The following is a 25,211-nucleotide window of genomic DNA, read 5'->3' as shown; positions in this document are numbered from 1 at the left end:
TTTAACTAAAAACAAAGCACAGTTTGAATCTATAGCACAAGTTATAACAGCTTGACATAGCTGTACTCTTGTTTATTGAGGAAGGGGCTGCATCCTCTCCTCCTTTGCCTGTCTACCCTCTGACTAAGACAGGACGGAAGAAGAATAACAAGAGATGGCACAGAGAGATCAAGAAAATGATGGCAGGGAGGGGGTGAGAGCGTTGGGGGGCGGAAGGAGGCAGTGTGACGATGAGGCTGATGAAATGGATTTCCCCTCTTGTTGCCATGGTAACAGTGGTAGTGGATGAATGATTTTCAGCACAGTTGGGTAGCTGCGAGGAATAAAGGAGGAATAGAAGGAGGAAAGCACAGCATTAAAGAGCATTTTCTTGTGCGTGAAAATGTTCATCGTAATTGCTCCAGCCTGCCCACAGTGCGACAGACAGCTGTACTAAGAGACTGTGTAATTGCGAATGAAAGATGCTGAGCAGGTTTTTTGTTTCTGTTTTTGTTTTTTTACTGCTTACACAAACAAGTCTTGAATGTTCATACAGATATTCTCTTGAAACAATTCATTATTATTGGGGCCTGCTCTGAAAGGGATACTCCACCCCAAAATGAAAATTGTGTCATTAATCACTTACCCCCATGTCATTCCAAACCCGTAAAGGCTTCGTTTGACTCCGTAACACAATTTAATATATTTTGGATGAAAACCGGGAGGCTTGTGACTGTCCACTGATGGCAGATGGACTATTCTGACAATGCTTTTCATACTTTTCTGGACTTTGACAGTGTTATTTACTTGGCAGTCTATTGGACAGTCACAAGCCTTCCGGTTTTAATCCAAAATATCTTAAATTGTGTTCTGAAGACGAACACAGCCTTTATGGGTTTGGAACGACATGGGGGTAAGTGATTAATGACAAACGTAAAGTGACAAACCACTATGTAATTCATTTTATTGTTTAAAAAAAAGTTTTAAGGGCGCCTTCTAACAGCTAACAGTTCTAACAGCTAACAGCAATAACACAATAATAATAATAATTATAATACAACAATAATAATAATAATTAATTAATTCTTAATTTCCTTTAACTTTGAAATATTTACATCTCTAAATAAAGTGTTTACCTAATATAACCATGTAGTTTAACTGTAAATATGTGTCATAATCCAAAGTTACACTGGTAGCATTGTATAGTTATCTATTCTTACAACTGACCAAACTGCTTCACAAAAATCTGTGTGTGGAAGAGCTCACAATAACGAGCTGAGGACATCTGCTGGCCAAAGCTCTGTCAATCTCTTTTTGCACAATATGCCACATATTACTCCAATATGCACCAAATATTGCATTACAAGACCAACTTTATTAAAAACAGCTAAATATACAATCTATAATCTATGTTTGTATGCATCTATCAATCATTAAATCATTATATCTATCTATCTATCTATCTATCTATCTATCTATCTATCTATCTATCTATCACCTATATAATATTATAGCTTGTTTCTTCTAATGCAATGTTTATTTTTTATTAAAAAAAATTATTAAAAGTATATGTATGGTTCTATATTTTATAGTCTTTATAAAATGGATACAGGAGGTTAATTGTGATCGGTCAAAGTATATATATATTATATAATCTTTATACATGTGGCAAATATTTTAATGTATCTTTTAATGTATCTTTCTTCCCTATTTGATAACCCGCTAAAGCAATTTGACACTGGGTCAAAAGGTCCAATATTTTTACTGAGTAACGTTAAACGTGTTCAGAATAAAACATAACACATCAAATACACTTATTCACACACCACACTTCTACATCTTCATTCTACTGAACAGACGTTTAAATAATATAAGACGATAATTAAAAACCACATAAGAAAAAAACTTGTACTTAAATTACTAACCGACGAAATGCTTTTTTTGCTGGGTCCGATGATGACGCGTCCTGGGGGCGGAGCTAAACACGTCGAGTTGCCGGTGCCGCGAACAGCACGTGGCTCTCCGCCGCTGCTACGCCTGCAGTGGATTTCACGTTTTTCCACGCAGTCGAGTTGTAAGATGGCGGCGCGGTGGGGAACAGGCGAGGAGATGTTAAAAGCCTGTAATACTCAAATGTTCTCACCGGTGAATCTTGACGAGGTAAGAACAGCACATCTGAATACTTATATATTGCCTTGCCAGAATTAAATTGTTGACATTTATCGCTGTGGGAAATAACCGAGGCAAATACCTGCAGATATATGCAGGACTTAGTGACACGTGGATGGTGATGGGGAGAGGGCTTTTGCAGTTCTACTAAACACCTGTTCGTTTATTTAAGAAATGGTCGTAGGAAAATAAACATTTATCACTTTCCAGTTGTTGTTAGATTTCTTGCGTATCCGAACTGAAGTCGCATGTCAAGGTATGAATGCACAAGTTTGGTCCTGTTAGCTGATGCTGCCATGCTTCTGCATTCTTATTAACTTAGAGACCAGTGGGACAACTACATGTATTAATTTCTCTCTCTTTAAAAAAAATAAGTTTTTCATTTTGTAAGCCATAAACGCATTGTTTTGGGTTTTAATATGGTGATGAATAATCTGTAACCAGGAAAGGTAGATGTTTTTTGTATTTTGTTACATATTCGGGTGACTCACCCCACGTGGCTCAGTCATTTTAGGAGTGAAACTAGCATTTGTATCCGTGCAGGAGTTGACCTTAAACATTTCATTCAGAAACTATAATGTTAGTACATCATGCCTACTAAACTAAAAACAACAGATGAAGATCGGTATTTCAGTAGATGTCATCTGTCACTTATTGTTTTCTTTTTATGTTAGCATTTTTACTTCTCATTTCTGCTCTTCTTGGTTGCATTTGTCATCTTTTAATTTCGTGTTTAGCATTGTCGTGACTAAATCGAGGTTAGTCCCATGTGGTTGATTCTCTGTCCAGCACGTGGCTCAGTCGCACCGTGGGCCATGTGTGTGTTTACTGACAGCAGCCTTTCGTTCAGCATCTGTTCAAGGTTTTCAAACAAAAGTGCTTCATTATAATTAAACTGGCCTGGCGATTTAATCTTGTTCGCTTTTAAGAAAATAACATGCAGGATTTGATTTGTTTTGAACAGTGCCGGTGTTGGCTTTACCCAGTAATGCACTGCGGCAGGATGACGTGATGTGCGCAACATGTGGTTGTAACTTCAAATCAACGCATTCATAAACTTAATTCAGTTAGCATTTCTCTTATTTAACACCATTTTAATTGTTGGCCTATGATAATGGCTCGACTACGCCTGACCTCAAGGTTTAGTGTTTTTTTTTTTTTTTTCATGAGGAATGTGAAAAATTATTAAAAGAAAATTGTGTATCAACAACATTTCACTGGAGTTGTGTTACTAAATGATTCGGTGAGTTGTATTAACACCAAAGCTGACCAAAACATCAGCTGCTGCAGGACAGGCCAGCACTTACAAACCTCAAAGACAGAGCACATTGTTTGCAGTTGTGCAATGTCTTTTTTTGTTGTTGTTGTTTTTAATACGGGAACATGAACTTGTTTACCGCCGCACCTAATTGTAGTGATTTATGGTTTTTGATACATACTAAATTCTGGAAGTATTCATTTAAAATGTTAATACTGGGTCTAAGTCTAAATAAGTCTTTAAAATAGGCAAAATCATTTCCTGCTCTAATATTTTTCTTATTTCTCTCAGATTTATATCACAGTAGAGAAGAAAAGACAGTTTTAACTTGTTTTTCTTTCTCTTTCAGGTGGAGATGCTTCAGGAAAGCTTCAATGCCGGCTGTCTGGAGTATCCTGGCCTTAGCAATGGAGATGCTCTGGAGGCTTTACAAGGCTGTCTGGATCCTTCTCTTTTGTCTATTTTTCAGGACAGCCCCACTGGAGGAGTAAATAAAGACTTTTATAAACTGTCAACAGAATACTTATTTATTGCATTATTTTGTTTCAACGCAGTTTGTTGAATGTCACTTGTTTTGCTGTCACTCAGCAATGGCATTTGTTTCCTCTGTTTCAGGTTAAAAGTAATATTGATGAGGAAAGTGAAGCGACGCTGCTCACCGCTCTCACTGAAATACTTGACAATGTTGATGATGAAAACTTGTCCCCTTTTGACACTCTGCCGGATTCAGAGCTGTTCTCAGGGCAGAAGGGTCAGGATCACTCACCGGTGAGTCTTCACCTGTCCAAGCATGTCAGGAACGCATTGCTTTTTTTATTCTAAAACAGCTCAGTGAATTTTCAGGTAACAATTTTCTTTTTTCCACTTTAGCTGAGGAAGTTCACCACACGGTCTCCTCCAGAATCAATGATTCACACAAGACCGTTTCCTGGGAAGGTATTTAAGTTTTTTAATCTTTTTTCGTCTATTTTTGGTATACAACTAAATACAGTGTATCATTCGATTAAATTTTTAATTCAGTTTAGATGGCAACGTCATAATGTGAGATATGTTGTGTTTTGTTTTATAGAGTCTCCCACGAATGCAGAGAGTATCCCAGCAGAACAGTGAAGGAGAAGAGGAGGATGGCGACGCTACTTTTTCAACCCCCATTCCTAATATTGATTTATCACTGGATGAATTTGATTGGTGCCTTCCTGTGTCCTTAGAGCAGGATGGAGAGAGTATGCAGTTTACTCTCAGCGATTTAGTAAAACACATGCACCCTTACTGCATGACATTATGTGTGGAAGGAGAAGAGGGACAAGAGCATCTCCTGCCTGAGAGGGGACTTGTGCTAGAAGTGGTTGATCAAGGAGAGCATGGAGAGCCCATCCTGGCAATCCCAGATCTCAGCATCCCTCTTTCTCACACACACTCTACAGAAGGTGAACAAAGAGTACCGGAGAATAGCATAAGCAAGCCAGAACCAAAGCGTGAAAATAGTGTGGAAATTGCCCCAAGTCCTTCTGAAGTGTCTTTTGTGGAGGAGGAGAGAGAGGGTGTCAAGGTACGTAAAGGGAAGAAGACACGTAAACTACCTGAAGCCCCTCTGGTTGAACAGAGAGTTTTGAGAAGCTCAAGAGTTAAAGAGGAGCCACAGACAAAATGCCAGGGAAAACAAAAAAAGAAAAAGGTTACTTTCTCACCTGTGCTCTCATCGGCAGAGCTCAGAAAACCTAAACGTGATCTTCCAACAGGCTTGATGACCCTTAAACCGCAGGTTGAGATGGAGCATATCACAACCCCTCAAGCTGAAGCAGAAACCACTGACTCGCAGCCAGAGAACAAACCTCTTGAAAAGTCTGTGGAGCAAGAACCACCCTCAAAGCTAGAGCCTGTTAGCGAACAGCCTGCTGCTTGTCAGCGGAATGAAACTAAGCCCAAACCTCTCAGTTTACAGCAGTACCGTCTTCTCCGCCAGCAAAAGAAACCAGATCCTGTGGACAAAACAGAGGATTACAGCACTAAATGGCCCAAGTTACCTGAACCACCCAAGGAGCTTCCCCCAATACCCTGCCTGCCAGACCCCAGCCCCAGAGATCCACGTAAAACCATGCATACCCCTGTTAAAAAAGACCTTGCACCTGAAATAATGCCGGCATGGCACCCGAGAGGCCCCGCTGCTCCCCCAACGCCTGAAGCCTTGCTCACCCCGCCGGCTTCACTGATGGCTTCCTCGAAGAAACCTGCAACTTCTAAACCATCCCCTCAACCTTCTGATACATCTAAAAGTTCACCCCAATCATTTCACCCCACTCCCCAGAAACAACCTGCTCCCATCGGCGTGTCACAGAACACTATTCATACTGAGACCTCTGCCCCCATCAGACATGTGGCTGAGGTGCCTCCTGAAAGCGCAGTTTCACTCCCAGTGTCGTCTACATCTGGAGGCTCTCAAGGTCTTGATGCACAGAGTCATAAGGAATGTTTACATGGGAACCCCAATGCTGCTCCGTCCCAAACTCCCTCAAGTTCTCAGATGATCACTACACAAGTTCAGAACTCAAACTCCAGCCCTCATAAACCTAGTGCTGCTGTGCCTGCGAAGAGAGAGACCGAGCAGGTTGTTTTGGCTCCTGTGTCTGACCAAGCCAAAAACACCCTGCCAGCTCATTCTAAAAAGCTGACCTCACGGTCACAGCCTCATATCGCACCAATAGCTGCTCAGCCATTTTTCTCTGCTCACGTTCAGGCCAGAGTTGTTGAACTGGCAGAGCAGATGAGGATGGCTTCCTCTGAGATCCCCAAACCTAAGAACACCACAGTTGAGCTGATTGAGTCCTTCACAAGTGAAATTGGTGAGCTTTTTTCATTGTTGTTGTTGTAAGGTAATAATTTCTGTGGATTGGTTTATAACAAACTTTTTTTTTCATTAAGGTATTGAAGCTGCTGATCTTACAAGCCTCTTGGAGCAGTTTGAGGAGTCTCAACGTAAGTGGTATTATTTCTAAACTCTTTTTCTTACTCTAAGTATTTGTTTACTAATGAGGGTTGTTAAAATCATGTTGTAAGTCAAGCAGACTATGTGAAGGATGTTAATGCTGAGCACGGCAGAGCTTTCTTTGGAAACGAGTGCCCTCTTAGTGAACACATACACCATAATGCCATCTTTAGAATGCAGACCATTCATTTGTAAGCAAATAGGCCACACTAACATTTTGAGTTAGAATAAGTTGTCATTGCTTGGACAAAATAATTTGTTTCAATGTTGCCAGGGTCAAGCACAAATACAGAGTTCACAGTTAAACATGACTCAGTTTTTAGATTTAAACATGACACACAACCATGTTCATCTTATCTTGAAGTAATACGTGTTTGGTTCAAGTGAGGTAAAGATGTGTTTCCTTTTCCTAGTGCAATTCTGTGTTGAAACTGAATGGTTATTGTTTTATCATTTTACAAACAAATGTACAAGTCACATAGTAGTTAAACTATATAATTATGAAAGTTATGCAGATCGAATATATTTTTGGTCATCCAGGGGGGATCTGTGTGATCAGGTGTTGCTTGAACTCAAACAATTCCTTCCACAGATTTTGCTCATTTTCAAATTAGTCATATGAATTTGCAGTGTCTGAAAGGACTGTGCTTTATACCCAGCTATGCTATTAATAATAGACAGTTTTGGCTTATATCACACACCTGAATAATTGTGTCTGTTCCTTTAAGAGAGTGTGTGGCTTCAATGAAAACAGTTGATATATGTTCATGCTCATTGAACTGCTGGAATTCTGCCCTGTTAACAACACTATTTGGTGGACGTGCAGGGTCCGAAGACTGATGGTGTACCCAATTAAAAATGCCGGGTCTGAAGACTGATGGAGTACCCAATTAAACAAGCTTTAGTTGGCTTTCTCAGCTGTTAGACGAGTGGGCAAATGCAGTTCATTTTTGAGTATCAATGCATTCTTCTGCTTGAGGCGGAGTTCTGCTAGATCCTGGACAATCTGATGGTTTCATTTATTTTGAAGGGGTGTCCCATCTTACCCTGCTATATTTGGTCATTCAAAATGCTACTTTTTCTTTCAGCGAAAGAAGAGCAGAGTGTACCGGAGGTCTGTGGTAGAGCAGCTGCTGTAGGAAACTCCAGGTGAGTATCATGAGGCGGACTGATGGAGTTACCCTACAGCCCTTGCGCTGCTCTCGCACCAAACTCGATGTTTGTGTGTGTGGCCCTAGGCCACTTTTCACCAAGACCTACCAAAACAAATGAAGTCCTTCATCATGGCTTCAGAATGTGAAGGTGGAAGGAGACTAACATAAGCATAGCTTGTGTTAGTCTGAGCGATGTTTCAGCAACATCAGTAATTCAGTGCTTTTGACGTTGTTGCCACTGCTGATTGTATTTATTTATATTTTTGCTTTGAATTCAGTTATGAGCAGCAGGTGGAGACCAAGGCCGTGGAGAAAACCTGCAACCATGACCTGGCAAGCACTGCAGGTAAGGTGTCTTTACTGTGTGTGCTCTGGTCTGGTTTTAAATAAAAGAATGTTTTATGTAGTTAAAAAAAAAGTCTGTTATTCTTTTTTTGATTAAAATATCAAACACATACACTACTGTTCAAAAGTTTGGCATCTGTAATTTTTTTTTAATGTTTTTGAAAATTCTCTTATGTATTTTATATTAACTTATATAAACTATATACCGTAGTCATTCCTCCAGTGTCATGCAGTCCTTCTGAAATTTTTTTTATCTGATTTGGTGTTCAAAAATCTTTTTTCAAAACAGTAGTGCTGCTTAATATTATTGTGGAAACTGATACATTTTAGTTTTGAAGATTATTTAATGAATAGAAGTAAAAAAAAAAATATTTTGCTCTGCCCAAAAGTTTGAACAGTACATGTAACTGGTTCATTTAAAATAAATGGCACATGGTTTGACTTATTATATATTGCAAACAAATTCATACATTTAAATTAAAAAAAAATTTTTTTAAGCCATTTCTTTGAACAAAAGTAAACTCTATTCAACTGATTTTCCCATAGGCCTTACACCTCCTGCCACACCCCCACACCAGATGTGGAAGCCTATTGCCCCAGTTTCACTTCTGGGGAAAACCAAGAAGTCAGAGGTCCTTAAACCAACTCTTAACAAGGCCATTGAGATAGAGGCCAGACCACTACCTTCAAATAAGCTGCGCAGCCAGCCTCAGACCCCTACTATTCCTGGACAGACTCAGCCTTTCTCCCTTGACCACGACTACTGCCTCCCCCCAAAAGAACCCTGTCAGAATGAAGTTGGCAGTCGGTGGAATGTCAAACTACAGCCTAGCATTGTTATCAAGACTGTTGAGCTGCCACCCAACAAGCAAGCCCAGAACAGCAGAGCTACATCAACCCCTTCAGTTACAGAAGGAACCCAGAGAAATCTCAGCCTCCGTCAACCTTCTGCAGATAGGAGCTGTACATTAGATAGCTCTGCCTTGGTGACTCCGGATGCCTCTCCAAGCAGGCCTGACTCTGAAAGCTGTTTACTGGATGAAGAGAAATGCAACCAGCAGAAATCTGTGGGCTACTCTGAGCATTCCTTCAGATCGTACCAGCAGGACAGAGGCCGCTCAAAGCGAAGATACAGAGCCCAATCCTCTAGTAGCTTAGAATCCAGCTCCGAGTCTTCTTCCAGATCACGTTCACCACCAAGGAAAAGGTCCGCTTCCATGTGGTTTTACACATTTATAATAATTGTAAAGGATAATTGAAAGCACATCAATCTAGAGGATGTTGGCAAATGTGTAGTTTTACATTTTACAGATACAGGTCTCGTCACTCAAGCAGCAGATCCAGTTCATCATCTCGGTCTGGTTCCCGATCCAGCTCCAGGTCGTTTTCCCCACCCCGCCGGCGACGGTATTCATATTCGAGTTCACGCTCTGGATCCTGGAGCCGCAGCCGCTCCCGATCCAGATCCCGCGCCTCTGATTCTCTTGGACATCGGCATTGGAAAAGTCATAGAAGGTGAGGACTGTCAACACCTTTTTTTTTGTGTTGATTTAGTAGAGATGCTTTATAGTTTTTAATGCTTTGTATTAAAATGTATTTTCCATTTTAAAATTGTAATTTATTTATTTTTTTGTTAAAGGGGTCATATGATTCTGCTAAAAAGAACATTTATTTGGTGTAATGCGCATTATTGTTTCTCCTGAAACGCATCAAATTTTACAAAGCTCATCGTTCTGAAAAGCGAGGTGTGCTGTGATTGGCCAGCTGTCCAGTGCGTTGTGATTGGCCGAATGCCTCAAGCGTGTGATGGAAATGTTACGCCCCCCTAACATATGGCAAACTTTACAGATCTTCTTTATTCACCAAGAGCTTGTAACACTCCAAAGAGAAAGAAAAAGTTAAAATCCCATCATATGACCCCTTTAATACATCAAGTTAAAACTAAATTAAAATGCGAACTGTTACTTTTGCAGCTTGCTGAAATGGTTTAATTTTTTTTTTTTAGTAAATGTTTTTTTTATTTTTTTTTATGGTTATTTTTTATTTAACTATAATAACCCTGATATGTTTTGATTTATTTGTTAGCCCTAATCATCAGAGGGCTGGTTACCGGCATTCGCAAAATTGCAACGAGGATGCAAAAAGACACAAAGAGAAAGCCATTGTAAGTATTTTAATCATGAAAGATATGTCTTTTAGATTTTTCTCAAAGGCACCTTGGTGATTGCTGACATATCAGTTGAAATGTGTTATGTAGGAGGAGCGGAGAGTTGTTTATGTCGGACGAATTCGTGGAAGCATGACTCGTAAAGAGCTGAAAGAACGCTTCTCATTCTTTGGAGAGATAGAGGAGTGCACTGTGCACTTTAGAGAAAATGGGTATGGCTTCTTTAAATTTTATTTGGTATTATTGTTTACATGAAAAAAGAATATTGCTAACACCCAATTTTGTTTCAGGGACAACTACGGCTTTGTTACATACTACAATAAGAAGGATGCGTTTGATGCTATTGAGAGTGGAAGCAAGCTGAGGGAGCAGAATGAGCTTCCTTTTGACCTGTGCTTTGGAGGAAGGAGACAGTTCTGCAAGACCAGTTATGCTGATCTTGGTGAGCTTAGCATGTTGTTGTTGTTCAATTTAAAGTAGTAATGCAGAGGTAAATATTGTTTTCTGAAACACAAACCAAACTGAAATTAACATGGAACAGTATTATTACTTTTTTGGGATATTTATATTTGACTCTGAACTTTTTATGCTGTTCAGGGTGTCGTGTTCTCAGGTGATAAATAAAACCAGTCGCATTAAAATTCTCCAGCAACGTGTAGCCTCTCCATTTCTGATTTAGATTATACATCGCTATTCTAGCATAATTTTTGGTCACAGTTAAATGCATCAAGACTGCTGACATATTTACATGTTGTAACTTTAGGGCAGTAGTTGATGTTTCTGCTGAATATTTCTGGTTAATGAAATTTCAGTACACCACTGATTTACAGTCTTTATAAATGTTCCCTTTAAAGCCTCCCTCCAGATGCTACAGTGTCTTTTTAATCTCTTTCAGATTCAAACCGGGAGTACAATCCACAGCCTACAAAAGGCAAATTTGATGCACTAGACTTCGACACTTTACTCAAGCAGGCTCAGAGGAACCTGAAAAGGTAACGATTAATCAAGCCACAGGAAAGAAGACCGATTACCTCGGAGCAAAATGCTGCCCCGCATTTCCAGTGTTGCCTATTAATTACCATTTTTGGTTGTTTTTGTTTTTCTTTGTGTTTTTGTTTGTTTCTGCAAGTTTACACCTTCTATTGAAGTGATGATTTGTAAGAAAAATCGAAGTGCAAAAAAAAGATAATGAAATATAATAAAACTGTGTAATGAAATAATAGATTTTTTTTTTAAAAGATTCAATTTATTTAAATGTTTAATCTGAATTGCTGAATGTTGGATACATTTTAATATGAATTGAATGGAAACATTATGTTGGGGTAAACAGGTTTATAATGCTGAATTTATTTCAAAGTAAATAAACCTGGTTGTTGTGGTCTCTTTTGAGATTAAAAGTGTCTTTCTCTCTTAAACAGTCCTTTGAAACGTTCACATAACATTTGTGTCAATGTCGCCCAAATAAGCAACGTATTGATTAGTGTAGTAACAAATGGGGTTCTCATTTTACCCGAAAATACAGAAAAGTTAAAATTTAGTAGAATTTTTAATTTAAAGTAGTTTAGAGTTTGATTTAGTAGTGCTTTCTAGCTGGTTACATGAGAATATGATGTCTGTATGATTATATGCTGATTATAAGGTCACCATAAGGACAAATGGTCACCATCAAATTTAGCTGAACTTGAGCAGTTCCCAACAGATTAAAGGCTGAAATTGAAGCAAAAGAACGTGAACTTTATCTTCACTTTTTAACAATAAACGCTTAAATAGAGACCAAACTGATTTTTCCCCCTTGCATCACAAAACGGGTAAAAGCATTTTACACTTTTTTTTTTTCTTTTTTTTTTTAACTACTGTGATGCAAAAAAATCGTATAATTAAATTCATTGATAATTAGTCGGTAAAAGACTTTCTCAGATTACTCATCATGACAACGTGTGTTGAAATCTCGAAATTAGCGCTGAAGCAATGGAACAAACCATCACGATACACTGAGGGGTGACATCTCGTACGCAAGAGGCCAATGGCCGCTGAATGTTAATTAAACATACCCCCAGGTGAGCTATTTCGTCTAAATTCTCAACACTGACTACAATACAATGATTAATAAACAAGAAAACCGTCATTGGGTTGAATATACAAAAGAAAACTTGGTCTTTTTATTTTTTTATGCACAGAGACACCGACACAGTTCCGCAACACAACAAAGCTATTTTTACTAATACATTTACACGTGTTTTTATATAAAAAAGTATCAAAAATCATTATAAAACGAAACGAATAAGCTGCCATCCATCATTCTTATTCAGGCTGACATTCTCGCTGTCCCTTTAAGAGCTTTGCTAGAGATTTGTTTTCAGACTCACACAAACCGTCCTCTACTGGTTCAAACCGGTTTTCTGATTCTGCGCAGTAAGTGTAAACAGGAAGAAGAGAGCAAAATTAGACCGCGTCGATGAACGGAACGTTACGTTACATTGACGGGTTTATTTGAAGTCGCGATGCTGGTGTACTGTAAGCTTAAATGTCATTAATTTATGATGTAAGTAGACTGGACAACAGCGATTAGAGAAAACACCGGGTAACGTTAATGCTAATCGGCGGTTCTGACATCGTTGAAAGACGGGTTCAGTTCGCTTGCTAGAGAGAAAGAACAAACAGTACAGAAAGCGTTCACTGTAACTGTTAATTGGGTGTGAATGACTGTCGTGTTTATTAGCAGGTAGTTGATGCAGATAATCTGCACCCGACAGAATCCCGCTCCCTGCTGGTGACTCGGTGGCCTACTGACCCACTAACAGCTAACAGCCAGTGAATCGGGTGACGGGTTAGCGTTCCTGCGGAAGAAAAGCTTTGTCTGACGACTAGACCGATAACGTTACTTCCAGCAGAAATTATTAAGTGCAATTCGAAATGGTTCAGAAAGACAAAATAATCGAGTCGCCACAGCCGGAAAATGAACCAAATCCAGTCCCAAGCGAAGCTGTTGCGGAAACGCAGTGTCCAGTGGACGAGCCCATCATCGGGGTTGAGCGAACAGGCCGCAGGAAGTTCATCACTGGGGTTGTGGAGGGTGAGCTAATATAGACAAATCCAACGTTATGTTATCAAACAAAAAAATATTCAGCATTAACAATTATTCCAATTAGTTCCATACATTGCTAGAAAACATCATATTTATTTTGCTGCTTGGGTGTGGATTGACTTTAGCGTCTGTTTGAGGAATATGCTGCGTTTGTCACAACCATTTGTTTTTCTTATTTTGTTCACCGCAGGTTTCTATGGACGGCCATGGACCATGGAACAAAGAAAAGAGCTTTTCAGGAGGTAATGTGCAATTATCCTGCCCCTTTCTGATTCATATTACCTAGCATAATTTAGTATATGCATTTTTTCTATATATTTGTCTATTGTGTAATATGTTATTAATGTAGTTGTGTGTATATGTATAGTAGATAATATTTTTCTGTGTACTGGAAGCTTTTTGAATTTAGCTACTTTAGCTACTTTAGTACTGTTTTTGAGTGTTCAGCCTAAAAAAATCATATCTTGTATTTGATGTGTTTCAGGCAGCAGAAATGGGGTTTGAACACCTATCTGTATGCCCCGAAAGATGACTACAAACACAGAATGTTTTGGAGAGAAATGTATTCTGTAGAGGAAGCAGGTGATAGTTTTTTTTTTTTTTTCATGCTCTTTAAAAAGGTACAAGTCGTTATGCTTTATTTGGCTGAAGTTTCTGAGTCTAATGTCCTCTCTCATTTCCTTTTAAAGATCAACTCACAACTTTAATAAGTGCTGCTAAAGAGTATGGGGTTGAGTTCATTTATGCCATTTCTCCTGGTCTGGACATTACATTCTCAAATCAGAAGGAAGTGTCAACACTTAAAAGGAAGTTAGACCAGGTGAGAATGAACCTATTCAGAAGCTTTAGAAGCACTGGGCTCGGATGGCCGTATATCCTCAATCTCTGTCTGTCTTTTGTGCAGGTCACTCATTTTGGGTGCAAGTCCTTTGCCTTACTGTTTGATGACATTGATCATAACATGTGTCCAGCTGACAAGGAGGTATTCAGCTCCTTTGCACATGCTCAAGTGTCTATCACCAATGAGATCTTCCAGTATTTGGGAGAACCTGAAATATTTTTACTATGCCCCACAGGTAAGATGGATATTATTATTATTATTATTATTAACTAACCATGCTGCTTTGTGTGATGCTATCTAATGTATTGTTTCTGTGTTATACCTACTCATAATTATTGAATATTTCCTTGTCCTCAGAGTATTGTGGAACATTTTGTTATCCAAACGTATCACAATCGCCTTACCTGCGCACAGTAGGTGAAAAGCTGCTTCCTGGTATTGAGGTGCTGTGGACAGGTAAATTGAGTTTTCAGTGAGGGGACTGGAATAATAGTTGCTCTCTTGTGGATTTTAACAATGCTTTTACATGTTTGACAGGTCCCAAGGTAGTTTCTAAAGACATAACTGTTGAATCTATTGAAGAAGTCACAAAGATACTGAGGAGAGCTCCTGTCATCTGGGACAATATTCATGCTAATGACTACGATCAGAAGAGACTTTTTTTGGGGCCTTATAAAGGCAGGTCCACAGAACTCATCCCTCGGCTGAAGGGAGTCCTCACCAACCCTAACTGTGAATTTGAGTCAAATTTTGTGGCCATTCACACACTAGCCACGTGGTATAAGTCTAACATGAATGGAGTGAGAAAAGATGTTGTCATGAGTAAGTATGTCTTTAGGAAAACATTGTTTTTCTAATGTTAATGTATAAAAATGACCAATGTTTTTCTCTTAAAAGGTAAGTTCACTGAAAAATTAAAATGCTGAAAAAATAAGTTGTAAATGATGATAGATATATCTATGCAGATCTTTATTTTTTTAATCCTATCATAATCTTTAATCTAAAACATGGGCATAGTTGAAAGACCTGGGCAATATTCAATCCCCTCCAGGAAACTTTCACTCTCCTGAGATCACCGCAATGAGCAAATGACAATGTTCCAGTCAAATGAGACTTCTTTGAGAAGTGGTCTTATTCGGATATACATCACAAAAGAAAAGACAATTGAAGTTTCTGGCTGACTGTAAAAAACGATATGGCAGATTGCTGTTTTTTACTAAGTGAAAATTGTTGCTCATATTTTTGATGAAGACTGACAACATCATAATATCATGTTTGTGTATTTAATCTTGTTTGGCTGTAGCTTCATAGCTTCTTGTTTCTGTGTTTAGCGGACAGTGAAGACAGCACTGTGTCCATCCAGATAAAGTTGGAAAATGAGGGCAGTGATGAGGAGCTAGAAACCGACATCCTCTACAGCCCGCAGATCGCGCTCAAGCTGGCTCTCACTGAGTGGCTGAGCGAATTTGGAGTGCCTCATCAGTACAACAGTAACTATTTCTTCTTTGTGTGATATATATAATGTTACATGATAGTGTTTGGTATCTTATATATCATAACCTTTTGTTTTTTAATCAGGTCGGCAGGTTCCTCACAGTGGAGCTAATAGCACTTCTATAGATGTTCCTGTGCTCACTGCACCCAGTCTGGGCACTTCCACTATTGTGACTACAGTCTTCCAACAGCCCATCATGAGTCCAGCTGTGCCCCTTAGTGATGAACCGCATGTGCTCGGCAAAGAAGAGGAAGTGGAGGTGGAGGTGGAGAAGAAGGAGTCTGATGAAGAACCCATGGAGATGGTCGTGGAGAAACACGACGAGGTGGAAGACACTAAAAATGTCAACCAGATCCTCACAGAGATTGTCAAGGCTAAAATGACAGAAGATCTCAAACCCATGGACACAGACAAAGAGAGCCTGACAGAGTCCAAGTCCCCAGAGATGTCCATTCAAGAGGATTCAGGCAGCGACATTGCACCGATGCAGACTGATGATCAGCTCAATAAGGAAGTCTTTGTTCCAGGCCCCAATGAGAAGCCACTGTTTACTACTGAGCCACTTACTCTGGAGGATCTGACCCTGCTAGCTGAACTCTTCTACCTGCCGTACGAACACGGTCCTAAAGCAGTACAGATGCTGAAAGAGTTTAACTGGCTGAGAGCCAATAGCAGTTGTGTCAGTGTTAACTCCAAAGCAAAGGATGCAGAGAAGGTGAGAAATGTCAAATATAAAAACAAAGTTTTGATCAATCTGATCAATATGTGGTACTTTTATATGAGTGGGTGTTAATCTTTTCACATCAAGCTGAACAAAAACTCTCAACTTCCATGGTCAAGAGAACTTTTAGAAATTGTCTTTATCTAGTCCAGAAAGTCAGATTAATGTAATATTCATCAATTCCTTAAAATTCCTATAATTAATGTACTTTAATTGCTGCTTCAGAATAAAAATATTTAATAGGTTAAATATTGCTCTTGTGTAGGGTAAAACACCCTTGTCTAATTTGTGAGATAATCATTCTTTTGAGTTGGTTGATTCCACAAAATGGTGGAAATGCTGTAATTATTTTCACCACATGGTGGTGCCTTTATAATAAGAACAAATAACACCTTTTTAGCAGTTGCTGGTTAGCTGTTTTGAAGCAGGAGACATTTGATAGTGTGGTTATGATAAAGATGGTATTAATATGTTTCACATAGGTAACTGAATGGCAATCCAGAGCAGAAAAATTTGAGGAGATGTGCTGCTCCGTCATCCAGATGTTCACCAGACTCTCCAACTCCGCCAACAGGACCATTCTTTATGACCTGTATCCCTATATCTGGGATATAAAGAGTATCATCTCAATGTTGAAATCATTTGTTCAGTGGTTAGGTAGGTATGGCGACATCTCTTTTACTGTTTCTCAAGGCTTTTAAACCACACTGAACCCATGAAATACTTGAATGTTATTCGGTAGAATCCAAAAACAATGAGCAATCGTTACAGTAGTCATCAGTTTATAAAACATTCACATCTACACGTTTTATAGTGACATAAAGATTTCAGGTGCTCAAAACGCCTTTCTTAACAGATGGCAGAGCATATTTTTAGACTTGGGAGAGTAAATTAACACTTTTCTGCTTGATTGTAAGACCTTAGTTCTCACTCACAGTATGAACAGCATCCACATGCGCGATTTGAAATTTCTTGTGCCAAGCCTCCCATTTAATGGAAATTCAGTCTAGTATGTACTCTCTTTTTCTTTCTTATTTTCACGTTTTATGTAAAAACTCTTTTCCTCTACTGACTGGATGCTGTCTTCATTGCTAGCCAGTGCCTCTCCTCCAGGCCACTCTTGATCAGGTAGAATGATTTGGACGGCTGTGGTCACAGTTGCCGTTGTGGGTCCTGCTGCTTGCTGTGCATTCAGTATCAATGTGCATTAACTTAGCAACATCTGTTGCAATCTTTTTCGATCAAGGTTGTGATCGTGAAGGAAAATAGGCCCTTAACGCCCAAGCGCGCCGCGCATGCGATCTTGGAAAGCAAGGCGGCTATGTAAGGCTATTCTGGTGCATCATGAATGATTGCTTTATATTTTATGGACTTTTTTTACCATATATGTTGATTATGAGCATTATAGGAAGATACTCCACAGACAACCTCAGCGTCTGCTTTACTCTAACTGAACTGGTCCGGTCAGAAAACACTTAACACTACATTCCAGTGAACTGTACACAGTTCTCATGATCCTCAGTCAGCAAACTGAAGGGTCTCTTATCTAAGCACTTGGGTCATTAGCCAGCCCTTTTATTTATGATGATTTAATTGAGAGACCTGTCACTTGCGGAGAATGCCCATGTTTGTTATTCATATAGCTTCTGGGCATCGCTACAGTACAGTTAGAGTAATGGATTCTGCTCTAAATGAGGTTTTTGTTGGAAGTTGGTTGTGTAATTATAGCACCAGCATGGCCTGGGTTACCTTGGTAACCACATTTCATTCACAGGTTTCTGTCCGGATTTATAACAAAGCAACACAGCAGGCAGCAACCAAAACCGGCATGCCACATCTAAATTGTCTTTAACTGATGGAGGGGAGAATCAATTGTGTAATATTCCGCACTAATAAAGAGTGTTCTATAGAATCTGAATCAAATATTTGACTTTTCTTAGAACACATATAAAGGTTTCTTATTAAGTTAATGTTACTGTTCCTTTAATGTTGATTTATTAGGTCTTTTTTGGACTGTCCCCCTCAATATGCTTTTCAGCCTCTTGTTTGCATGGACCGTTCAAATCCCAGTGCGTTTTCAGTGTCTGTACACTGTCTAAAGCAGTGCAGATGGCATTCAGTCAGCGCCTCACTGCTGTTGTGCTGAAATCAGTTACTAATGAGCTCTTTTATTGTCTTTTCCCTTCATTATGTACAGATGGAAGAATCCTCAGCACAAGTTTGTACTGCTATTGGATGGAGAGTGCCCGATGTATGCACAGTGCTGCGATTATCGGTTTTCTTTTTGGGGTTTTATGGATATTTTTTTTTCATTATGAAACGCATCACAATGTCTCAGGAAAGGAAAGGTTTTGGATGAAGTCACATTTGCACAGCCATAGCTCAAGTGTTAGTTGTTAACCCCCCAATTCTTCTCTCTGGCAGCTCTAACATGGTTTTTGTTTCTATCAGTAGGCCCAATTGAAATGGCTCAGACCAGCTTCACCACACCAACTTAGGGGAAAATTGATTCCGTTGCCTCAGTCATCTAAACACACGTTCTTAGTAAAACGTTTCAGTTCACAAATTATACAGAGAAAAATGTTCTGGATTATTTTTTATTTTATTTTTTTAAATGGAAAAGGAAGTGGTCAAACTCCCCTCAGATGGTGTGTGTTATGTGTCCTGCCATTTCACCACAGGATGTGTTTTAAGTATGGTCAAATTGAAAACAGGAGAACTTTATCTCCTGGATCTGCGCTGCATTTGTCTTGTTACATGACGCCGAGTTTCCATCCCCTCACATTGGTACTGTTGTTTAGAAACAGTTGGATTTCCAATCGCACTATAGAGACTGTGTCTGCTTGAGAGCAATAAAAAGCGCTCAATTATGTTGTAATTATCTGCTGCAGGAGCAAGCAGGTGTAGTGACTGGAAAGATTCAGTTGTTGCAGACTTTTGAATTAAAGCTTTTTAGTTTGTGACTTGCCCATGAAGGGTCCAGATCTGCTCCATCGATCAAGTAAGATTAAGTGATATTAATTTTTAATCAGTCAAAGAAATTGTGCGCGTGGTGGCTGATGAAGAGCGCTTGATAGTCATGTGACAAGCCAGATAGGTCTAAATGTGACTTCAGATTCAGGTTAGAATTCAGAGGGCTTAAACAGCTGAAACTTATTTAGCACCAGCGAGCAAACTGATTATGTATAACTAACAAAATCACCAAACAATCTGTCTAAAATGTAGGAAAAGTGATCCAGCCATTAATTGTTAAATGTCTAATTTCTTCAAAACAGACTAGCAACATTATTTAGTAGAAGAGCTAGTGTTTTAGTACCTTATTTTAGATTGCATCACAAATCTAACCTAATTCTAAATGCTTAAGAGTTATGTGAAAAATGAATCGTTCCAGTAATGTGCCCAAACCTGGCATTGCAGTCAGTGTAAGCCCTCTGTCATTGTAAGTTTAAGCTGCTTGAGCCCTAGGCAGACGAGATCTGCAGTTTTCACTGTTGTGCATCTTGAGGTGTGTTCCATGATTGTTGTATCAACATTTATTTTCAATGAAGTTATTTGGAAATTAGACGCCTATACCCTATACCCCTTCCCCCTCATTATGCCAGAAAGCCCCTCACATAATATTCTCCGCTTGGATCTGATCTCAACAGGGTGTCGTAGTCAGTCGTCAGCACAGTTCTTAAGTGGCGACCAAGAGCCCTGGGCCTTTAGGGGCGGTCTAGCAGGAGAGTTCCAGGTATCCAATATTGAATTACCAGAAAATGTTTGACGAAGATATATTTTCGTTTGTTTTAGATGTTGGTATGGTTGCAAATCGCTACAGGTTGGTCTGTTTAAGGTGAGCTGTCAGTAGCTGCATAGAAAAACGAAGGGGTGTTGAGATCCACTTTTTTTCTGAAATGTAAATTAAAATTAGTAAAAACGGTTACCGTTAGATCCAGTGTTTAGGGTGATGGTGTTTTCTAACCCAGCATAATTTTGGATTTCTTTCAGCAACTGCCCAAATGAGATGCTGCTTTTCCCCTTGCGCTTGCGACAGCGCGGCATGGCTAGGTTTTATTTTATGACATCTTGTTTCTTTGCAGGAAACTATTACCAACTATTAGAAATTATCACCACATTTTGTCTGCGCCTGCGTCCACAACACTGCGCTTGCGTGTGCGACTGCGAGTCTACTCAAAGCTCCACGAACAAATGATTACTTATTCATTACTTCCGCATACTTAACATCTCAGAATGATTCAGCTTAAATAGTCTAAATTAAACACAACTTTTTATTTTAATTATTTTAATCTGGAAATATTTGGTCATGGAGTTTTGCTTTGTGCGCCAGCTTCATCCTTTTCTCTACAGGAAGTTCTTGCGCAGCGAAAAAGAGCGGGAAAGGAGCATCTCCTTTAGCCAGTTAAGCCTTTCTCAGACCAAGCCTGCGCAATTTTGTTTCATTTTGGTTTTCCTCTGAAAAAAAAAAAAGTTGGAAATGATTTCCAGTGGTGCATATCTTATGTATAATGTTTACATGCTCTTGCTGTACTCTGACCAACCATAGAAGCCAGTTCACTTGTGAAGCCATTTATTTCAATTGCCGATATTAGGCACATTCTTGTTCATTGTGTGAGGTCGGTTCAGTTGGAGCAGGTAAACACAAGATAAAGTTTCAGTAGCAGTGCAGTCACATGGTCAAACCTAAAGAAATTCTAAACTCTACAATACTTTTGCTTTGGTCTCCACAGAGACTGTTGCCAATTGAAGGGGCAAATGATCTTTTCTACCAGCCACCACCACCAATGCCAACTTCAAAAATCTATACCATAAGGCCTTATTTTCCCAAAGATGAGGTGGGTTTTGGCTGGGCATCAAATCACTGATATCAGCCATTTTATTTTATATTGTTTTAATTCTGTGCATGCAATTCATGAAATACTATTCACCAGGTTAGGGTGACTGGTTGCAGCAGCCATTTGTAAGTTCTTAAAAGAGTCAAATCCATTCTAGTGTCAAGTAACTAGCTAGCCTATAACTACTTCTTGTAAATAAATAAAACATTGCAATTGGCTGCTTGTATTCCCAGCTGAGGTGTCCCAGTTTAAGCAGTGCTTTTAGGTTTCTTTGCAGCACATCTGAAGTATTCTGCTGAAACAGCAGTCTGGTCCACCTGTTAGTCCTTAGAGGGCTCACACTTTGTGGAATCAGAGCTGTCAGATGCCTTCACATGCTGCATCTCTCTCACTGTCTGTCCTCAGTCTTCCGTCTACAAGATCTGCAAAGAGATGTTCACTGAAGGCTGCGACAGCATCTCTTTCCCAGACGAGTCACCAGACCTTATTGGAGACAGGTGTCGTTTGAGATTCCACTTTGTTTAGTCACATTAATGTTTTATACATGCTTGGTTAATAACTTGCGAATGTTTTACCATCATCTTCCTCATTTCAGGTTAGTGGGAGGTTTCCTGACGCTCAGCCCAGACTATGGCTTTGTGCTTGAGGATGAGGAAGGTATTTGTGGCTATGCTTTGGGCACTGTGGATGTCAAACCTTTTGTGAAGAAATGCAAGATAAGCTGGATTCCATTCATGCAGGAGAAGTATATCAAGCCAGACACAGAGAAGGACTTATCAGAAGCTGAGGTTAGTATGTCATTCCTTCTACAACAAATTCATTCTTAAAGGGGTCATGAACTGCATTTTTTTTCACTTAAAGGTTCACTTATAATGTTGTATAGTGCGATTTTCATTCAAGAGTTGGATGTAAAGCCCACTACTGTGATTGGCTAACAGTCTGGAACAGACAATGCAATAGTGTTAAAAGCACTTTTACTCACACTTCTGTGTTGTGACATTACTGTTGGATCGCCATTTTTAAACTGAAAAACAAATTGATTCGTGACATGACACAACTGCACTCGTGTCCGATCTAGATATGTTGGGATCTCAAGGGAGGCAATTCAAAGACTTATTTTTCCCAAATTTCATTACACAGTGACTTGCAATTTTGTAATGTCATCTGTATGGTTCTGTTGATGGAGTAATCCTGTGTTTGTGTCTCTCTAGTATTTCAGTGGGTGGTGCTAAAGAGGCAGTGATGTAGCAGCAGGCGTTTAAAAAGTGGCACATCCCAAAACCAGTAGTTTTCTGAGCTCGGTTTCAATAAAAACTGTTTTTAAACTAACGAGAAAGTTTTGAAACTTACAGGATGTTTTTAAAGTACATTGACCTGTTACATGTCAAAAGATCAAGATGACCCCTTTAAATTCCTGACATGTGAAATTATATTTTTATTAATTGAACAATGTGTACTTCAGACAAAAAAGTAAGAAAAATAAATACTTTTGATGATGTTGATCATTCGGAAACCTGTGTTCCCTATAGAAAATGATGCTAAGTTTCCATGAGGAGGAGGAAGGCTTACCAGAATCATTCCTCAGTAACTTCCCATCACTCATTAAAGTGGATATTCATGCAAAGGTTACTGACCCCAGTGTTGCCAAAAGCATGATGGGATGTCTCCTCTCATCACTGAAAGCTAATGGTATGTAAAGTTAGGTTGTGTGAAATGTGTAATTTTTTACGTTACTGTCGTTATTACCTACTATAGTACTAGCATTGTTATTAGTCAGTTATTACTTAAATACATTGTACATTAAAGGTGCTTTTAATCTCTGTGTCTTAACTTTAACAAGCAAAAAAATGAATGCCTCGTTTCCTTTTCCTCCTCCTTTGTCAGGTTCGCTTGGTGCTTTCTGTGAGGTCCGGCATTTGGACAAAAGGATGTTGGACTTTTATAGCAAACTGGGTTGCTTTGAAGTGGCCAAAATGGAGGGATTCCCAAAAGACGTTATTATAATGGGGAGGAGTTTGTGAGTCGCCAAGAAGAAAATTCATACAGAATGAGCCACCAAGAAAGTGCACAAGCTTTGGCCCCAACGCACTACCTGTTCATGTAACTATCACGTTTTGTAATAGCAACGGTTGCTTCATTCACATCATATGCTCAATGCATTTCTAGAAATTTAGATGCTGTTCCTTTGCTTTGCCAGTGTGTAGTGGAAGCTCAAGTGAGTGTGCACATGTGTGGTGTTCAAGGGGAGTGAGAAATGGAAAAATAATTGAAGTGAGTCTGCAATAGTAATTCAGGACGCACAAGTTATTTTCAACTTTTTTTTTTTGAGGTGGACCGATTGCTTGAGTTGGCCGAGTGCCATTGAACCCACTAAATCTCTTAGATGTGGCCCAGTCACAGTTTGTGTTCAGCATATGTGTATGTTTAAGTTAATGTCTACATTCTAGAGACCAAATACGTCCCATTATTTGGTAAGAGACATCTTCACTGTTTTTAATAATTCATTTCAGTGCTTTATAGTGTTCAAAGTAACAATCTAGAAGGACTTCATAACAGGTAGGGTTTGTGATATTGCTTTCCAGGACATTGTAATAAAGTCTGCCATTTTCCAGGTTCAAACGTTGTCTGTGATCTCTCATGGAGAATACAGCAGTCTAAAGCTATCCTTTGAGGTTTGTGTTGCTGATCAGGTATTATATAAATTGAACTTGGAGCAAGTAAAGATGTAAACACAGTTAAACCGCAAGTCTGTTGTTTTTAAGACCGCATGGGATAGTTTTGTGTAAGCCTTTAGCATGTGTACATTTTAACCATACATTTTTTTTTCATTTTGTACAAAAATGCATTTTGGCTCTTGCCCTCCTCTGGAATATATCTGAGGGTAATGAAAAGTACTTTCCTACACTCATGCCTTTTGTTTAAAGTGGTAAGTGATACATTTCTGAGATAAAACAGGATTACATTATAATTCTGAGATGCTTATGTGTTTACAAAAAAATTAAATAAATAGACAAGTACAATTTGTAATGTAAAGCTGAAGACCAATCTCTAATTAGAATGGAAACTGAAAATAAATGAAGGTACAGTGGATTATTTTTAAAATATCTGAGATCTTTCTTTTTCTGTTGCCTGAGGAGAATCACAACATTTGCCTGTTTTTAATGACAGTATGCCTCTTTAATATATTTAAAACCTCTACAATTGAAGTTGGGTTTTTCTGAAGTCAACTCTTCAATGTCAATGGCAGGATTATTTACCAGAATGTAGGTACAATAGAAACTGTTAATTCTGTATTTACTCCCTTTTCTTTTTTTTTTCTTACAAAAATTACTGACATTATTCTTCTGTATTGTTGTGCTATATTCTGAAAAACTTAATGAGCACAAAAGGCTCCTGCAGATTCCCACATGTAATGTTAAAATGTCTTGAGTTTAAGAAAAATGTAAATAGTTTTGTGCATGTAATGGGCCAACTGTTTTGACAATTTTTCGACATTTGTACGTAAAAATAAATAAATAATAAAAAGGATTGCTATTGTTTATCTCTATATTACGGAGCCCCACACATGACATGCTAGAAAAAATAAAAATCGTGCGCGATAATACGTTCCCTCGATGTACTAAAACAGGCACACGATTACTTTTTCGTTTCCTCCATTTACTAATTCGTTCTCTCGATTTATGAATTGTGTGCATGATTTAGCCTACTATTTTTCTTGCATGCCATGTGATGGGGTCTGTACTATATGGCTTTTTGCTTGGATTATTTTATTTTGGTTGATCACGTCCAATGTAAATGGCGTTTCTATTTTTCTCTTTTTTTGAAAGGTCATACATTTAAAAAGATGAAGACCTTTCTGTACTTTGATGTAATTATGATTATGTATTATAGTTGTAATTTCTGTAAGGGTTCTATGTAACTAAGATGGCTATTAAAATGTTAAATAGAAAAAAACTGTGTGGTTAGTGAGTCAAATTAAAAATGTTTTCTAGGGCCACAGTGACTAACCCAGCAAATACTCTCATTTCTGACATGGTTTCTTTAAAACTTTGCAAGTGGTTTGAATTGTTTAAAACTGAAACTGTCTCAAACTTATTGCATAGTAGTATACAAAATTAATAGTCCTGGAACATAGTTACAATTTCTGAGATGCTGACACAGTTTTTATATAACGAAATA

At 38.8% G+C, this 25,211-nt stretch overlaps 2 protein-coding genes across 3 annotated transcripts; both read left to right on the top strand.

Annotated features, from left to right (window-relative positions):
• Window positions 1-1,964: 1,964 nt before the first annotated feature.
• Window positions 1,965-11,438, top strand: LOC128026332 (peroxisome proliferator-activated receptor gamma coactivator-related protein 1). The gene is made up of 14 exons (XM_052613356.1): window positions 1,965-2,139; window positions 3,756-3,893; window positions 4,022-4,174; window positions 4,277-4,342; window positions 4,476-6,246; window positions 6,326-6,379; window positions 7,478-7,538; window positions 7,822-7,889; window positions 8,435-9,095; window positions 9,200-9,403; window positions 9,974-10,052; window positions 10,146-10,267; window positions 10,346-10,497; window positions 10,951-11,438. The coding sequence occupies exons 1-14, from the start codon at window positions 2,059-2,061 to the stop codon at window positions 11,049-11,051; spliced, it is 3,711 nt and encodes a 1,236-aa protein (XP_052469316.1). The 5' UTR covers window positions 1,965-2,058; the 3' UTR covers window positions 11,052-11,438.
• Window positions 11,439-12,416: 978 nt separating this feature from the next.
• Window positions 12,417-24,986, top strand: LOC128026333 (protein O-GlcNAcase). 2 transcript variants are annotated; one of them, XM_052613357.1, is made up of 17 exons: window positions 12,450-13,128; window positions 13,331-13,382; window positions 13,625-13,722; window positions 13,830-13,960; window positions 14,045-14,216; window positions 14,339-14,437; window positions 14,519-14,803; window positions 15,313-15,471; window positions 15,560-16,191; window positions 16,680-16,854; window positions 18,395-18,448; window positions 19,845-19,930; window positions 20,928-21,032; window positions 21,438-21,529; window positions 21,628-21,820; window positions 22,562-22,721; window positions 22,917-24,986. In XM_052613357.1, the coding sequence occupies exons 1-17, from the start codon at window positions 12,969-12,971 to the stop codon at window positions 23,051-23,053; spliced, it is 2,790 nt and encodes a 929-aa protein (XP_052469317.1). In that variant the 5' UTR covers window positions 12,450-12,968; the 3' UTR covers window positions 23,054-24,986. The 2 variants fall into 2 exon arrangements, with proteins under 2 accessions (XP_052469318.1, XP_052469317.1); XM_052613358.1 differs by lacking the exon at window positions 18,395-18,448 and having other exon boundaries at window positions 12,417-13,128.
• The last annotated feature ends 225 nt before the right edge of the window (window positions 24,987-25,211 follow it).

The sequence above is a fragment of the Carassius gibelio genome, chromosome A13 (genome assembly GCF_023724105.1).
Source record: "Carassius gibelio isolate Cgi1373 ecotype wild population from Czech Republic chromosome A13, carGib1.2-hapl.c, whole genome shotgun sequence".
NCBI lineage: Eukaryota > Metazoa > Chordata > Actinopteri > Cypriniformes > Cyprinidae > Carassius > Carassius gibelio.
This window is presented reverse-complemented; position numbering and strand designations above follow the sequence as displayed.

What these genes read in the sequence shown, in the direction of transcription:
- LOC128026332 (XM_052613356.1), top strand. Translation starts at nt 2,059, where the DNA reads ATGGCGGCGCGGTGGGGAACAGGCGAGGAGATGTTAAAAGCCTGTAAT. An exon ending in CAAGACCGTTTCCTGGGAAG is followed by an intron (nt 4,343 to 4,475) that starts GTATTTAAGTTT and finishes TTTGTTTTATAG; the next exon opens with AGTCTCCCACGAATGCAGAG. An exon ending in GTGCACTTTAGAGAAAATGG is followed by an intron (nt 10,268 to 10,345) that starts GTATGGCTTCTT and finishes ATTTTGTTTCAG; the next exon opens with GGACAACTACGGCTTTGTTA.
- LOC128026333 (XM_052613357.1), top strand. Translation starts at nt 12,969, where the DNA reads ATGGTTCAGAAAGACAAAATAATCGAGTCGCCACAGCCGGAAAATGAA. An exon ending in ATTTTTACTATGCCCCACAG is followed by an intron (nt 14,217 to 14,338) that starts GTAAGATGGATA and finishes CCTTGTCCTCAG; the next exon opens with AGTATTGTGGAACATTTTGT. An exon ending in AGTGCCTCATCAGTACAACA is followed by an intron (nt 15,472 to 15,559) that starts GTAACTATTTCT and finishes TTTTTTAATCAG; the next exon opens with GTCGGCAGGTTCCTCACAGT.